The sequence below is a fragment of the Pipistrellus kuhlii genome, unplaced genomic scaffold, assembly GCF_014108245.1.
Source record: "Pipistrellus kuhlii isolate mPipKuh1 unplaced genomic scaffold, mPipKuh1.p scaffold_m20_p_10, whole genome shotgun sequence".
Lineage (NCBI taxonomy): Eukaryota > Metazoa > Chordata > Mammalia > Chiroptera > Vespertilionidae > Pipistrellus > Pipistrellus kuhlii.
This window is the reverse complement of record NW_023425405.1, coordinates 7,971,415-7,989,010: the sequence shown is the minus strand read 5'-3', so window position 1 is coordinate 7,989,010 and position 17,596 is coordinate 7,971,415. Positions and strand designations below refer to the sequence as shown.

The 17,596-nt window shown below is 40.5% G+C and overlaps 2 protein-coding genes across 4 annotated transcripts in view; both read left to right on the top strand.

Annotated features, from left to right (window-relative positions):
* Positions 1-295: 295 nt before the first annotated feature.
* Positions 296-8,104, top strand: NDUFA5 (NADH:ubiquinone oxidoreductase subunit A5). 3 transcript variants are annotated; one of them, XM_036425796.2, is made up of 5 exons: positions 296-410; positions 663-707; positions 1,245-1,361; positions 3,562-3,627; positions 7,777-8,104. In XM_036425796.2, the coding sequence occupies exons 1-5, from the start codon at positions 390-392 to the stop codon at positions 7,876-7,878; spliced, it is 351 nt and encodes a 116-aa protein (XP_036281689.1). In that variant the 5' UTR covers positions 296-389; the 3' UTR covers positions 7,879-8,104. The 3 variants fall into 3 exon arrangements, with proteins under 3 accessions (XP_036281689.1, XP_045432406.1, XP_036281695.1); XM_045576450.1 differs by having other exon boundaries at positions 375-467; XM_036425802.2 differs by lacking the exon at positions 663-707 and having other exon boundaries at positions 375-410.
* An 8,721-nt stretch (positions 8,105-16,825) lies between these two features.
* IQUB (IQ motif and ubiquitin domain containing) overlaps positions 16,826-17,596 on the top strand; it is a 53,947-nt gene continuing 53,176 nt past the window's right edge. Inside the window, exon 1 of the mRNA XM_045576449.1 lies at positions 16,826-17,037. The gene's annotated coding sequence lies outside the window, so the exon portion shown is untranslated. The remainder of the gene's footprint in view (positions 17,038-17,596) is intronic.

Genomic DNA, 17,596 nt, shown 5'->3' with positions numbered 1-17,596 from the left:
CCCTCATTGCTCGGACCCCACTGTGCAGGGACGGGAAGGAATTCGCCAAAGGCTAGCAGAGTGCAGGATCCTAGAATGCCTACTCTCGTTATTAGCTGCTTGGAGTATTTCCCTCAACCATTGGGCCATCGTCAGCGGTGGAAGGGACAAGAACCGTAGACAAGGCACCCTAGCACAAGCCCCTGTCCTGGTCTGCCCGGAGCAGACGCCGGTATACTCACTGCGCATGCGTCAATTTCCCCTTTTGGCGCAGGCGGGGCATTGGTGGGATCCTGAGGGGGCGGAGCCACGCCGTTTCCCAGGTGACGGAACGGCGGCGTCGGCGGTGGATTGAGCGGGTCTGAACGAGCTTCCCAGAGGGCTGCGCGCGCTCGGCGCTCGGCGCTGTCATGGCGAGCCTGCTGAAGAAGGTGAGGGGCCGAGGTCACTGGACCCGCGCGGCGGGGTGGTCCGCCCGGCAGCCCCCGGTTCGGCGGGTGGCGGGCCGGGGCGCGGCGGGGGCGCTCGCTGTGCTCTGCCCGCGGGGGCAGAAGGAAGCTCGGAGCTGGCGGCATCGGGAGGCCGTGGCTGGGGGAGGCCAGGGGATCGGCGGATTTGCTTTTTCTCGACGTGGTGGGCGCACGGAGGTTTAAAAACATGCATCGCGTTTTGTTTTTGAACAGACCACCGGCCTTGTGGGACTGGCTGTCTGCGAGACTCCGCACGAGGTGGGTGCCTCTGTTCTCTCTCTCTCCTGGGTTCCCAAGGACGACTGCCACCCTGCGACCTTGTTTCCCGGAAGGTTAATGAATGGGGGCAATCCAGCCCCGAATGACAACTCCTCCTGAGCTCTTTATGTATTTACTTAATTATTTTACATCGATGAGAGAGAAACATCGACCAGCTGCCTCCTGCACCCCCCCCGACTGGGGATGTGCTCGCAACCAAGGTACATGCCCTTGATAGGAATCGAACCTGGGACCTTTCAGTCCGCAGACTGATGCTCCATCCACTGGGCCAAACCGGTTTCGGCAATCCTTACTTTGTTGATCCGGTGCGACAACAATTTTCTTTAAATTGTAAAAGAGATAGACAGTGTATAGACATGAAGAAATTACAGCTAGAGTTAAATGTTTGTTGTTTTTTAAAAAAAAGAGTTGTGAGGTTTTTGTTTTTTGTTTTTAAGCTGTGAAACTTTTTAAAGTGTTCCATTTTAATTTTTGGTGGTATTGTAAAATAGAAATTTGTCTGATTTGTCTTTTCAGAGGTTAAAACTATTGTACACAAAGATTCTTGATGTTCTTGAGCAAATCCCTAAAAATGCAGCATATAGAAAATATACAGAAGAGATTACAAATGAAAGGTTGGACATGGTTAAAGCGGTAAGTAGCTGACTTAATTTTTTTAAATTTTTTTATTAAATTATTATCTGTGTACATATTTTAGCTGACTTAAATTTTCGTGCTTGGATTTATGTCTCCAATGCAACATTTAACAAAAATGCAGTTGTTTATTTTTTACATATTTTACTCACTTTCCTCTTATTTCTATTCTTTTTTCACCCTTTCATTCATCAAACACCTGTTTACTGAGAGCTGTCTATATGCAAGGCCCTATAAATGGTGGAGTAAAGTTATAAGATCAAGTCTTTTTCTAAGTTAACACTGTACCTATTTCTTTTACCTCTCCTTTCTATCCAGTCCTTTGTTGATCTTTTATTTTTAACCTATAGATACAGTTAGTCTTCTTCCTTTTTTTTTCTAGTTTCAGCGTAGAGAATGAAAATGAAACAAAAAAGGGGTGTTGTCAGAAGTAACTCTTAAAAAGTGCTTTGTTGCAAAAAGGAGAGGACCAAATTAGTCACTTAACTACAAAAGTTTTATTGAGCATTTTAAGGAGTGAATGTTTGTGTTCCTTAGAATTTATATGTTGAAGCCCTGTGAGGTTCCTGTAGCTGGGACCTCTATGAAAGTCATAAGATTAATGAGTTGATACAGCTGGTACTCTGATCCAGAAGAATTAGAGTCCTTAGAAGAAGACACCAGAGTGCCACCTGAGCACACAGTGAGAAGGTGGCTATCTGCAGGTTAGGAAGATAGCTTTCACAAGAAACCTACCCTGCCCGACTTTGATCTTGGACTTGCAGTCTCCAGAACTGTGAGAAAGTAGATTTCTGTTGCTTTTAAGCCTCCCAATCGGTGGTATTTTGTAGGGAGCCCGAGCAGACTAACATAAGCATGTAACAGCTTCCAAATTGAAGGCTTTAGTCTAGACAGTAGACCGCTATTGATACTTTTATATCAAACAATATTACACTATTATCATATTTCCACACTAGTACTTAATTCAAGAACTTTTGCAGTTATCCAGAATTGTGTTCATAGATTCCAGAAGTCATTGACATATATGCAATAAGTAGTCTAATGTAAAGAACTTTTATCATTTCCTTAGGTATACAACAAAACAATACAATTTGATTTGGAACTTTTAGCTTGGTAATTGTGGAATTGATTTAATTGTGTAGAGTAAGGTCTGTAAAGGGGAAATTAACATTGTTTTTGGGTCAAGGCAGGAGCAGGAGTCAGTGCTTCTGAAGTGTGAAGGCCACCTGAGCCAGGCAGGTTAGCACTGGGAAGTTCTCTGACTCACATCCATCAGTCCAGTACCCTGCAGTGTGGCACCTCTCCACTAGGTGGCACCACCACTCAAACCCCCCCTCCCAGCCTCCGCCTCAGGGGTGAGGGTCCTTGCTCCTCTGCCCGGGAGTCCTTCCATGACCCTTGATCTCTGGCTGGGCCCACCCGCGTCTTAGAGCCACTGCATTTCCAGAACCCCAAATCCTCTCTTGTTCCTCTAAGTTACTATCCTCCTAAAGATAACTATTCTTCTGACCTCTGACCTCACATACTCCTTTTGCTTTGGTTTTGAATGGAACCATCAGCGCATGTACTCATTTGTGTCTGGTTAATTTTGAGAGAATCATTGTTTATAATTATAGTTTGTTCATTCTCATGGCTGAATAGTATTCTATTATATTCAAACATTGTAGTTCATTCTATGATATGTGGTCATTTGGATTATTTGTAATATGAAATTGTGATTTGTGCTTCTTTGAATCTTCTTGAGCATGTCATTTGGTTACCATATTATGAATTTCTGTTTAGTTTACACTTTGGAGTGGAATTCTGGGTCATAGATTAGCTACTATTTTTTAATGCTAATGGTGTGAAAGGAAATATAGGAAATAATAAGAAAATAAAGTGGTATTTTACAATCTGTATTTTAGAAAAACTGAATTAGGCATCATTTTTTTGTTGTTGTTTTTATTCTTGATAAAACATCTCAGTACATGTTTAATAATATTAAGATAGAAAAATATTAAAATAGAAAGATGAAATTAGTTTCCACCAACTATTTGATAAAAATTAGTAAGGGTATGATGAGAGAAAAATTAATTACATTTGTTATAGCAAGTGCATTTTTTGTTATATGAGTTTTTAAAATATATGATATTGAAACATTCAGATATTGTGTTTACATATTTTTTTGTGTCCCCCCCCCCCCCCCCCCCTTAAATTATAGGAACCAGATGTGAAAAAATTAGAAGACAGGCTTCAGGGTGGCCAAATAGAAGAGGTGATTTCTCAGGTAAAGAAAAAGTTGAATATTTAGATGTTTGGCTTCAAAAGTTCAGAGATATAATGTATTGAGGCACAAAACTGACATTCCAGAAAGAAAAGAAAACTAAATTTCTTTTATCAACTCATCATCTTTAATCAACTTTTTATATATATATATATATATATATATATATATATATATATATCAGTTAAATATCATTGATTATAACTTTAATTTATGAGGCTTCTATTGGAAATTTGTAGTTTTATATTCTTTAAATATAATGGGCATGTTCTTATTAGCCTTACCTTAGCTCAGCTTAGTTACACAATATTACTGTTTCTGGAATAATTTTATCTTTTTAGATACAAATACTTTAAATTTTTAATGGATTGGTCAGAATACTACAATTTATAATTAAATTGGGGGAAGTGATGCCCCCCTTTTTTTAGTTGTGCATTTCCCCACTAATTAATAGCAAGATTAAATGTTAAAAATTATCTATACTAATAAAAGGGTAATATGCTAATTAGACCAGGAGACCTTCCAGACAAAGCCATGGTGGTGGGGCCAAGGCAGAGGTGGTTAGGGAAGATCAGGCCAGGAGGGGAGGGCAGTTGGAGGCGAGCAGCCCGGCAGGGGGGCAGTTGGAGGCGATCAGGCCAGCAAAGGGGGACATTTGGGGGTGAGAATGCCAGGGGGAGGCAGTTGGGGGCGAGCAGGCTGGCAGGCAGAGTGGTTGGGGTGGCCAGGCAGGCAGGCAGGTGAGTGGTTAGGCGTCAGTGATCCCCATGGGATCAGGCCTAAACCAGCAGTCGGACATCTCCCGAGGGTTCCTAGATTGGAGAGGATACAGGCCAGGTTGAGGGACAACCTCCACCCCTGCACGAATTTCGTGCACTGGGCCACTAGTGTTCTTATAATTCATGTTCTATAAATTATTGGTACTTAAGGAATTTTTTAATTGCTTTTTTAGAGAGAGACACACACACTGATTTGTTGTTACACTTATTTATTCATTCATTGGTGATTCTTGTATGTGCCCTGATTAGGGATCGAACCCACAACCCTGGTTTATCCAGATGACACTTCAACCAACTGAGCTACCCAATTAGGCCAATTATAAATATTTTGATGTTGTTGTTGTTGTTGTTGTTGTTAATCCTCACCTGAGGATATTTTTTCCATTGATTTTTAGAGAGAGTGAAAAGGAGGGAAGAAATAGGTAAACATTGATGTGAGAGAGATACATCGATTGGTTGCCTCTCATATGAGCCCTGACCAGAACCAGGGAATGAGCCTGTAACTGAGGTATGTGCCCTTGACCAGAATCTGACCTAGGACTCTTCAGTCCATGGGCCCACACTCTATCCACTGAGCCAAACCAGCTAAGGCGATATATATTTTTTTAAATTAAATTATTATCTGTGTACATATAAGGCGATATTTTTAATCTATAATTTGTTTTTGGTGTTTTTCTTATATATTTCTTTGAGAGTTTTTTTTAAATAAAAGAGATACTAACCTTAATATTTTGCCATATTGCCTAAACATTTTTTTAGCCTCTTGTTTTGTCTTTTGACTTCAATTGGAATTATCTCCCATATGTAGAGGTTTTAAAAAGTTTTATTTGAAGAAATAATCCTCCCTCTGTATACTCCCATGTTTTTCTCTGATGTGAGTCTTATAAATATTCAATTCTGTTTCATTTATTTTTATTGTTTACATTTTTTTGTATTTTTCAAAAATGTAATCATTTTTTCTTAAATTTTCTTGCTGTTTATTAAAGGAAAAATAAAAGGAAATATTTGAAATGGTTATAGATTAGGGAAGTATTTTACCAATAGACATATTTAAAAGCATTGTTAAGCTCTGTTAAGAGAAGAATGGGGCATTCATACAGCTTTAATGAAGGTACTGTTTCAGTCATTAAGAGGCCTATTTTCTTGGCCTTTCTGTTCATTAGCATATATGGTACTAGATGTGGAGTATGGGATTGTCCTCTTCCTAGTCTTTTCTACCTGATTTATCTTTGATCATGACTTTTGTTGATAAATTAATTTATCAAGCAGTTGTAGTCTCATGATACATTAAGTATTTTTAAGTCAGTTCTACCCATTTTCATGGTCAATATAAGTTCCTATATAATAAAAGGGTAATATGCAAACTGACCATAACAGTGGAATGACCAGCCACTATGACGCTCACTGACCACTGGGGGGCTGATGCACAGTGCAGGAGCTGCCCCCTAGTGGTCAGTGCGCTCCCACAGGGGGATCTCTGCTCAGCCACAAGCCAGGCTAAGGGCTTCAAACGCAGCAAGGATGGCGGGAGCCTCCCGCCTCCTTGGCAGTGCTAAGGATGTCTGACTGACGGCTTGGGCCCACACCCCATGGACCTTAGCCATCAGTCAGACATCCCCCGATGGCTCCTGGGCTCCCTGGGGAACGAGCCTAAGCCAGCAGGTGGACATCCCCGAGGGGTCCCAGACTGCCAGAGGGCACAGGCCAGGCCGAGGGATCCCCTCCACCCCCCCGAGTGAATGAGTTTTTATGCACTAGGCCTCTAGTGTTTTATATAACCCAATATACCTAAAATTTATTGAAACGTAAGTGTAAAAAATTGAGATATTTTACATTCTTTTTTTATACTAAAATCTTCAACATTTTATGTATATTTTATACTGGCAGCACATCTGAATTTTAACTAAGCTACATTGCAGGTGCTCACTCAGTAGTCACATGTAGATAGTGGTTACCATATTGGACAGCCCATTCTAGAGCAACAGTAAGAGAGGGATGAGGAAAGGGTAGTGTGTTATAAGCTAGAGATGAGGGAAGGAGTGGGCTACAAGGGCCGTATGCAACTGGATCCAGCTCTCTGAAATAAGGCTGGCTTCACTGATGGTTAGGGCTGGACAGCCTCCCCACACTACAGTGCTTTGGGGGCATAGAGAAAGCATGAGTATTCCAGAGACCCAGATCAGGGAAACGGTCATTCTAAGGGATATTTTAAATCAGTATTTATACTGTTTTCTCATTTCGGCCTTGGTAAATACTTCTACCTCCAGATTTCCTTTAGTATACTGTTTAACTCATTGTTTTTGTATACATTTTAGACTATTGCTGTTAAACATAGATTTGCTGTTTTGAACCACTTTAGAATTACAGCTTCTGTTAGGATGAATCTAAGCACTCTGTTTTCAATTCCTTCCATGACATCCTGACAAGTGTCCAACAGTGTTGTTCTAAGTTGGCCAGAGTTGTCATAGGTTTCTCTGTTCTAGGAAAAATGTGAAATAATAAGATACATAAAATATATTTGTTAGATGTGTTATGAATTGTGTTTGAAAGGAAAAAGTGAATGTGACACTCTGATTAAGGAAAATTAGTTCAATCAGAAATATTTTTGGGTGCCTATTGTATTCTACATTCCACGAATCACTGTTTTACAATCTGGGCTCAAGTGATTATGGGTCAGACGGGTGGGTTGTGTCTAGTACTTAAAAAAATACTATAGAGCCTGGCCTGCATGGCTCAATGGTTGAGCCTTGACCTATGAACCAAGGGCACATGCTGGGTTACAGGCTCAGGGCCATGTATAAGGCAGCTGATCAATGATTCTTTCTTATCATTGATGTTTCTCTTTCTCTCTCTTTCCCATACTCTCTGTAGTCAATAAAAATATCTGTTAAAAAATACAATAGAATATAGTGTATCACAGCTAATAAAGGTAATATTTTTTTTTTGAGTTATATGTATGTATTATAGGTCCTTTAGTAAAATTTTGTTTGTTTCTTTTGTTTTTACTCTGGACCATGGTAAAATAAAATTTGAAAGCCATTGACATCAATGAAGAGACATGCTTTGCTTCTTAAAGAATTTGTAGTCTAATGGTGAAATAGACAAGATTAAAAAAAAAACCTCATCAATTAAACTTTTGAACAATCTAATAGCAAATTTTAATCAAATAGGAGAAATCAAAATCTATTCTTTCTTACTCTTGGCGGTTACATAACTGTGATACTTAAGGCAATTCATATTCAATATTTGGTAGAATAGCTTATTAGATACTACTATGACAATAGTAGCTCTAGTAGTTATATTTTAGTTATTAGCTATGATAAATGTCTATTAAACTATAATCAAATGATTTTTTTTTTAATGTCATTAACAGGCTGAAAATGAACTAAGTCTGGCGAGAAAAATGATCCAGTGGAAGCCATGGGAGCCTTTAGTGGAAGAACCTCCTGCCAACCAATGGAAATGGCCAATATAATCATCATCAAATAACTTGTGTGTTGAAGGGAAAATGATTTAATTAAATGTTCTGTTATATCAAAAATGTTTCCATATTATTGACATCTTAGAATAAAAAAAACTGATAATGCAGAACGTTTTTAGGAGACTTGTAAAAACTGATTATAGTATTAGGGACTTGTGAATCAGTTTTTGTTAATGCATTCCAATTGTCATATATAATAAAACCCTAATATGCAAATCAACCAAACGGTGGAACGACTGGTCACTATGACATGCATTGACCACCAGGGGGCAGATGCTCAATGCAGGAGCTGCTCCGTGGTGGTCAGTGTGCTCCCACAGGGGGAGCTCTGAGAGCTGCGAGTGCAGCAGTGGTGGTGGGAGCCTCACCTGCCTCCTCAGCAGGTCTAAGAATGTCCAACTGTGGCTTAGGCCCACTCTTTGTGGGGAGCAGGCCTAAGCTGGGCTGCCAGAGAGATGTCTGACTGCCAGCTTAGGGCCAATTCCCCAGGGAGCAGGCCTAAGCTGGCAGATATCCCTTGAGGGGTCCTGGTCTGTGAGAGGGTGCAGGCCAGGCTGAAGAAACCACCTCCTCGCCCCCTGTGCATGAAATTTCGGGCACCGGGCCTTTAGTTTGAAAGATAATATATTTTTAAATAGAGGTTCTAGGAAGAATTGAAAGTTAATTGGAAAAATTCTTTTATTTTTGAAACCAGAAAGGAAGTTATTGCTTAAACAAATGTGTAGGTCAATGAAGTGAAGTAGCAAGAAAAGTAAATCCATTAAGTTAGAATTCATTGTACAGTGGAGGAAATTAATTTGTATTTGAAAGATTTATTTATTAGGTCTAGTAATAATGTTGTTTTCTAATACTTTTAAAAATTGAATTTATTTAAACAATACAAGAAAATTTAATCAACAATATAGTTGCCGTTGTTTTCTACTACTTGTGCCCAATGCTCAGGAAGCATTGTAATCCCTCTGTTGTAAAATTCTTGTGATTTTGATGCAAAAAATTCGGTCAATGCATTTTTGAGGCATTCTTCATTATTAAATTTTTTTCCAAGAAGAAAGTTTTGCAAAGAACGAAACAAATGGTAATCGGAAGGGGCAATATCAGGAGAATATGCAGGTTGAGGGAGAACTTCCCATTCCAACTGGCGCAGTTTTTCAGCAGTGATTCTTGCAGTATGCAGTCGTGCGTTATCGTGGTGAAGAATTACGCCCTTCCGATTAATCAGCGCGGGTTCTTTTTCTCTTAAAGCTTGGGCTAACCTTTCCAATTGGGCACTATACACTGCACTTGTAATGGTTTGGTTAGATGGTGAAAGTTCATAATGAAGAATTCCTTTAAAATTCCACCAAACACACAACATCACTTTTTTCGCATGCAAGTCAGGTTTTGGCGTGGGCTGCGGAGCCTCATTTTTGTCCAACCATTGAGGCCGCCTTTTCAAATTAACATACAGCACCCATTTTTCATCTCCGGTAACAATTTGCTCTAAAAACGGCAAACGGTTTTGACGAGAGAGGAGGGAACTGCAAATTGTGACTCTTTGATTACGGTTGTTGTCGGTCAACTCATGAGGAACCCATTTTCCAAACTTTTGGACTTTGCCAAGTGCACGCAATTGATTGGAAATTGTTTTTTGTGAACAATTTAAAGTTGTCACAAGCTCTTGGGTAATTTGAGGATTTTGCACCAAAAGAGCTTGAAGAGCTTCTTGATCAAAATTGGACACATGGCCTCGACCACTCTTGTCATCTAACGAAAAATTTCCCTCGCGAAATTTCTCAAACCAACGCTGGCATTTTCTGGCGCTAACTGCATCTTGACCAAGAGCACTACAGATGTTTTTTGCAGCCTCACTTGCTTTTCTTCCTAATTGGAACTCGTAAAGCATGCAGTGCCGAATATGCTCTTCATCCGCCATCTTCTTAGCCCTAGTTTTGCAACAAAAACCAAACCAAACACAAACTTTTTCAAGCAAAACTTGTTAATTGCACTTCACACGTTCTGTAGATACCACGTGTTTTGAAGGTTATGTCAATACAAGTCAACGCCAAGCAAGATTTTAAACGAATGTTAAAAAACGACATTAATTATTACTAGACCCGATACAATGGTAATTGGAAAACTTTTTTTGGGGTCTCATTTAAGGGAGTTAGGTTTCTGGTCCTTAACCAAAGTGCATCAGAATAGAAAGAATTTCTGTAAAAGAAGAGATATTAAGAGAGGTCAGTGGGAAGAAAAAAAAAAAGAGAGAGAGAGACATATGTACTACTATTTGTAATACCTTAAACCAGTATTTCTCAAAGTGTGGTTTGCGTATCCCCAGGGGTATGGGAAGAGTTTGGTTGGGGTACGCGTTGCACCGGAGTTTGGTGGGAATATGCACTGTGCTTAGCTGCACCTAATTCTACGTTCTCATGAGTACGAGGGGTACTCAGCGTTACGAAAAGTTATAGAAAGGGTGGTACACATATGTCAAAAGTTTGGGAAACACTGCCTTAAACAAACAAATAAATAAATGAAAAGTTTCTGAACTTTATCTGGCATATGGATAGGCTTATTTTAAAAACATCTTAGTTGTATGGTTATAGTTTCCAAATGAAATCACTAAAGAGTTTTTACTAAGTTTCCAATATGAGTATAGTTGGTTGTCTAACAGAAGATAAAGTTGTTCAAGGAAAGAAGTGATTGGTATGTTTAAGGGTAAACAATAAAATTATTTACAGTTATCCTCCCCTTTTTAGCCCTATATCATTTCTAAAAATTTAGTTAAATTTGGTATTTCTTGCCTTCAAAGGTAGTACTTTGGGTGTCTGTGTGTATGTATATGTGCGTTTTGCTATCTCTCTGGCAAAGCAGAATATTTCAGAATGAGAAAAAAAATTATATTTTTATTTTCCCCGTTATATTCCCTTATAGAGCTGTATACTGAATGCTTAATAAAGATTAAGTGAAGTGGTTTGAGCTACTTTTCAGCAGCCAGACTAAAGGGAAAGCTTCTGTGGAGGAAGTGGGGAAAAGCATTAGGAAGAGGGTGAAGTCCAGGGCTTCTCATTCCTATGATTCTAGTGCCATTGTGAACTCTAAAAGGAGGCAACTTGTCAACCTCTCAGAATGTCCTATTTCCTTCTCTGTAAAAGAAGTAGAATTTGTGATTTATAATTTCCTTTTCAATTCTGAACATTTGCTTTAATATGTAATACATTGTATTTATTGATATCAAAATATGTGATTGATCCTAAGGCATGTTTGCATAGATGCTTTCAGGATAATTTTTAACCAACCATAAAAAGGTGTCCTGATGTGCCTTTGTCATATTTTCAGACCCAGTTCTCCCGTGATTCTTGGGTATCTTATATATTTCACCAACAAAGCTCCAGTAGCTATTGGTAAAAGGGGGCCTATTGATGTTTGAAATGTTCGTTGTAGTATAGTAGTAGTTGTAGTAATTATTATTAGAATTAGAGGCCCGGTGCACAGATTCATGCACCAGTGGGGTTCCTCAGCCTGGCCTGCACCCTCTTGCAGTCCAACATCCCTGGAGGGATGTAGTAGTGTGTGAAGAGACCCAAGCCCAAGCCAGCACTGGGCTGCTCCCTCTCATCCTGGCCCCTCCGTGTCTGCCACTGCTGCCACTTGGTAACGCTGCTGCAGCTGAGCTCGCCAGCCATAAGCCCAGCATCTGGCACCTGTTGGTGAGCTGAGTGGTGCTCCTACTGTGGGAGTGCACTGACCACCAGGGGGCAGCTCCTGCATAGAGAGTCTGCCCCCCTGGTGGTCAGTGTGCATCATAGCGACTGGTCGTTCTGGTCATTTGGTCGCTTAGGCTTTTATATCTTGTATAATAAAAGCCTAATACGCAAATTGACCAAATAGCAGAATGACTGGTCACTATGACACACACTAACGACCAGGGGGCAGATGCTCAACGCAGGAGCTGCCCCCAGCTCTCAGGTCCTAGGCCAGAAAAGTGGATGCCAGAAGGGCCTTCCAATCACCCCAACGGTTACTCCACAGATCGGCCCTGATCATCAGCCAGGCCTAGGGACCCTATCCATGACGAATTTTGTGCACCGGCCTCTAGTATATAGTTAACAGCTAATGTTTGTTAGTGTTTGCCAGGCACTAAAAGTACTTGACTGATTTCACTTATTAAATCTATGTGACAACTAAGAGTGAGACCCTGAAAATTATCTCCATTTTCCAGATAAGGAAACCAGAATCCAAGGTGAATAGTGCTCCCCTGCAATTGTGCAACATGGGGATCCTGAGAAATTGAGACAGAGAGATGGTGTAGTAACATACCCAGGGTTGCATAGCCAGTAACATATGGAGCTACATTTTGAACTCAAGACAGTCTTGCTCCAGGACTCATGCCCCTAAGCATTGTGTTACTCCTTATGAATGCTTGAGACGTCACCCTGCCTGTGCTAGATGGGCTGTGTCAAAAGAACCTAGATCCTGCTCTCTTCACTTTTTCTCTCCAAGTACATTTAAAGAATAAATACGAACCAAGTAGTAAAGTGGATTTTACTTAGTGCCAAAACCTGCGCTTGGATCCCAGGCTGATAATTGGCAGGTATCTAAAAGGCATTGTGTGTGGTCCAGCATTCTCTCACATTTCTTAATTGCCATCCCAACTGCCCATACAGCCTTATACTGCATCGCTTTTAGTCTTTCACATGTTTTCAGTTACTTCCTATAAACTTCCAGATTAAGCTTTCCTGACCAATTTGGAATATGTGTTATATTTAAAGATATTCAATGTTGCTTAGTGTCATCTAGATTATTGTAATTTTCAGAATGGCCCATTTCAATTTTCCATTAAGTTCCTCATGTTTTATTCAATTACCATAATCCAGGCAATCCAAAAGAGAGAAGCTAATCAACTTGAGCTTTGTAAACAAGAAAACAGCAGCAAAATCAATACCCTCTTTCTGTGGATAGAATGCTGAATATCCAAATTTATGGGCATGCTTCACTTTGGGGTGAAAATGGCTTAATCTGTATAACCGTATGATTTTTCATTGAATCTGTAATGATTTTGAGAGTGAAAGAAGTTGTTAGTTTTATAAGGATAATAGGTATAAGTCATGACTGCCCTGGGCAAACAGGATATGTGGCATCCACTTGGAGTAAGAATCAACTCAGGGTCGCCATCTATACCATGAGAAGTTGGTGTAGTTTGTCATCTGAATAGAAAAATTATGCCATTAATGGCAGCCATCATATGCCACCAGGCTTCACTCTTCATTATTCTCCTCCTCTCCTACCTTTCTTTCCACTTTGGAAATGGAAGGAGTTTATTTTGATTGTAATATTTCCTTTTTTTTTTTTTTTTTAGTTACATTTTTAATTGATTTTTAGAGAGAGAGGAATGGAGAGATAGAAACATTGATGAGAGACTCATCAGCTGCTTCTTGCACTCTGTTACTGTATATCGATCCCACAACCTGGACATGGGCTCTTGGTTCATGGGTCGTTCAACCACTGAGCCACACTGACCTAAAATGTAGTTAGAGAGGTGAAGCTGAGTTTTTGTTGTTATAATGCAAAGCAGGTTTATTTGCATGGATAACAATGAGGGTTAAAATACTAGATTAAAATGAAACAAAGCAGTCTGTCAAATGGAAATCAAGATTCTTAAGTAGCTGACATTGGGACTTATTACAATGGGAAGACTTGCTGTATTGCCTTTAGGATTTCACTGATATGCAGAATCTAATGAACAAAATAAAATAGAAACACATACAGAAAACAGACTAACAGCTGTCAAAGACTAGCAGCTGTGGAGTTATGCAAAGAAGTTGAGGGGATTAAACAAAACACCTCTTAAGCAATAGTATGGTGCATACCAGAGGGAGAGCATGGTGGGGACAGCTAGTAAGTAAAACGGGGATAAATGGTGATGGAAAGGGACTTGACTTTGGATGGTGAACACAAAAAAACAATATACAGATGATGTATTATATAACTGTACACCTGAAACCTAAATAATTTTATTAACCAATGTCCACTCCTCACCCCCACCCCCCACCAAAAAAAAGTTGTCTTTTCCCCTGATGTTCAGCAGGCTTTTCAAACAGGCCTCTCTGCGGACTAGTTCTAGTTCCTTCTGACAGCCACAGTGATATTCCAGAAGGCTAAACTCCAAAAACGTTGGAAAACTTTTTCACAACTCACTGGAAGCAGAATCTGACGAGTTGACATAGGCTACTAGTATTGTAGTCTTGACCCCACTTTAATGTGAATATGAATGTATCTTGCCACAGAAGTATCCATGTATTTGATTCTGCTTCTGTGATTCTATTTCTCCAGGCCCACTGAACGTGTCACAGTAAATTCCCATATTAGCTTTCAAAAATGGGGAAAGCCCTGAATTTCACGCACATCTGTTCCTCATGGGTACGGAAAAGGGACTACGGAATTACTACCTGTATTTCTAGTCTCTTCACTAGCTCACAGATGTAATCCAGATAGAGATTCCCAAAGCATAACTTTAGGTCCTTGGTTTTCTAAATTTTCCTAATGTGTTTTTTAATTCATTCATTTATATAAAAAACACATGTTAGCCTGAAGTAAAAGTGTGAAATCTTTTGAAATGTTTGATTTAATAAAGTCCCTAGGTGACATCTTTGTAAGAATAAAATACTGGGGCTGAGAGGAGGTAGTTAAACGGGGAGAAAATTTGGGAACATCTGCCATACTATCAACAAAATGAAATAATAAATAAAAGCCAAAGAGTAAAGCATTTATTGTATAATAAATGCTGAGATAAACAAAGGCGGGTGTTGCCTGAGAAACAAAGATAAGTAATTTTGGGCAATAAAACCCAAGAAAATATACAGGTTTATTGTGAACAGTAAATGTACAATGATATAAAATTACTTTTCCACTTTTAGAATGGAATCTTTCCCATTGGTTGTTTTCATCTTGCTTTTACATTTATTTTATACAACCAAATGTGTGTGTGTGTGTGTGTGTGTAAATCTGATGTGCTAATAACCTTTCCCATCGGCATAGAATGGAGTGCCTGGAAGCCTAGCAATTAAATTAGGCAAATTAGCAATTGTATAAGATCATCTCCACAGTAAACTGTAAATAAAATGTGAACATGTAGTGGGTATCCGGCCACATTTCACCCTGTGAAGTACTTGCTTGACACTCTCTGCCACCAGGTTTTCTCCCCCCACCCCCCTTCCCCACCTTTATGCCTAACCCTAGTTTTTTCATACATGGAGGACAGTGGATGACAAATTTGAAAGAGGAGATCTAGAAAGGTGAAGATATACTATGATTTTGGAGATGGGAGTGGTTTACCAATCACACCTGGTTTACCCATAAAAGATGGTCATCTGAATGTTCTTCCCCCTTTTCTCTGCTATTCATGAATATGTGGACTTATGCAGTGGTTTAAATGAATTTGCTTTCATATAAATCCATTATTAAAGCCAGTTTTATCTGACAATTTAACACATATTTTATATTGTAGTAGTAATAAATATATATTTTAAATAGGGTGAAGACTGAAAAATGACACTGAGTAGTAAGAAGTTATTGGTAGATCAGAATATAATTTTAGCAGAATGACATAAGGGAATGAAAACATTGAACATTATGAAGGAGGAATGAACCTGTACTATATATAAAAAATTTAATTTTATTACTTAATCTCATCTTTTAAATAATAAAGGGTGTTAAGTCAAACATGATAGCATAGATTAGTAGTTTAAACTAGAGGCTCTGGAGTCATACTACTGGGTTTAATCTGGTTTTCTCACTAAACCTCTACCTTTAGTTTCCTCATTAGTAAAATGGGACTAACTAATCACAGTTCTTCCTTAATAAAATCATTGTAAGAATTAAATTAGAAATATATCCCTTCCTCCCCTCCACACTGCCCTCCCCTCCCCAAGCCTGCACCCCACTTTTGTCTGTGTTCATGTGCTATGCACATAGTACGTATATAAGTTCACTGGTTGATCTCTTCCCTCCCTCCCCTTCCCTCTGAGGCTCCTCAGTCTGTTGCATGCTTCCATATCTCTGGACCTATTTTACTTATCGGTTTATTTTGTTCATTAGATTCCACATATGAGTGACTAGATTAATTAAAAATATATATTAAAATATATAAAGTGCTTAGTAAGAAATACTTAATAAGTGTTAGCTGTTACTTTAAGGCAGCCACATTAAGTCTGTTATTACATTACATAAATGATCCTTTCCCCCAATTCTTTATAAACCTCAATTTAAAGAACATATGATGATAGAAAAAAAAAACACACAAAACCAACCCTTTATACAAACCGTTGCTTCTCCTGAGTTAAAAGGGGGAATTATTTTAATAGCTCCTGACTCCCTTTTCTTTTTGGTTGCCAGGAAGCCAAGAGCCAAGTTCTACATTTAACAAAAGCAAGCAGGCACCTACTGTTGTACATCTGAGTTCTCCTTTGTCAAGATCTTCATTCTCATTTCATATTTAAGTTTTCTATGATCCCGATTTCTTATACGTTACATGTAAATTGCTTTCAGTGTTTGGCTCGGAGAGCTGTGCTCTTTCGCTAGTGTACAGGGGAGCTGGGAGCGTGGTCCCAGTCCCTTTCCCTCTCAAATCTCACCCACAGGTGACAGGGGTCCTCGCCCCTAGCCCCGCCCAGCGCCCTCAGCTCGTCCCGCCCCCCCTCCCCTCATTCTCCAATCCCCACTCGCTCCGCCCCGACTCAGCCTCATCCAGCCCCGCCCCCCGACAACGCCCCTGCCCCTCCTCCCCTCATTCTCCAATCCCCACTCGCCCCGCCCCTCCTCCTCTCTCCAATTCTCTTCCCCTCCCCTCTCCACTCCCCAATCCCTACTCGCCCCTCCACATCCCCTGACTCCGCCCCGCCCCCGACTCCACCTCGTCCCGCCCCGCCCCGGCCTCCGCCCCGCCCCTCCGCTGCCGTCTTTTCCCGCGCGAGAACCCTCTCTTCTCGGGAGCCACGTTGCTAGGATACCGCCGGTAACAGAGACTCCGGCCGGTGCGGACCTTTTGGAGGCGGAGAAACCACCGGGACCGAGTGGCCGAGTTCCCGGTCGGGTAGGAGGACAGGTTCTGGCTGCTGGCTCCTGACCCAGCCCCTGGACCGGCCTTGCCTCAGGGACCTCCCCGCGCAGAGCTCCGAGGTCTCTGCCGCCTGGGCTCTGGGGACTGGCTGGCCAGGCGGGAATGTGCCCCGTTTTGGCTTAAAAAACCGTGGGTAGCATCCTTTCCTTCTCGGCTCCTTTTCTGGCTCCGCCTCCCTGGTTTGGGATTCGGAAGGAGCAGCGTCTAGCTAGGAGCCGTGCCTCCCCTCCCACCCCCAGTGCCTTTCACGGTGACAGCATAGGAGCAGGATGTGTGTGTCACCCGGCGAAACGCCATGGTCCATTTTCAGTCTTTAGTCAATAGAGGGCGTCCTGACTTTCCTCACTGGCACAGTCACTCCTCCCTTCCTCCCAGGGTGTTACTGTGCCTTCAAAAATTTTTTTAAAACTCAAGTCTGTTTGGTAGAAAGCAAAACTGGACCCCTGCCTTACTGCTTACACTTAACATTCTAGATCTATCATGCCTTGCAGGTGGTTTTTTTTTTTTTTTTTTTTTTTTTTGTATGTAAGCATAATGGAGACTGTTTTTATTTTATAACAATTTTCTTTTAAAACAAATTTCAAGATTAAAACATTTACTTTGACTAGGTAATAGAAA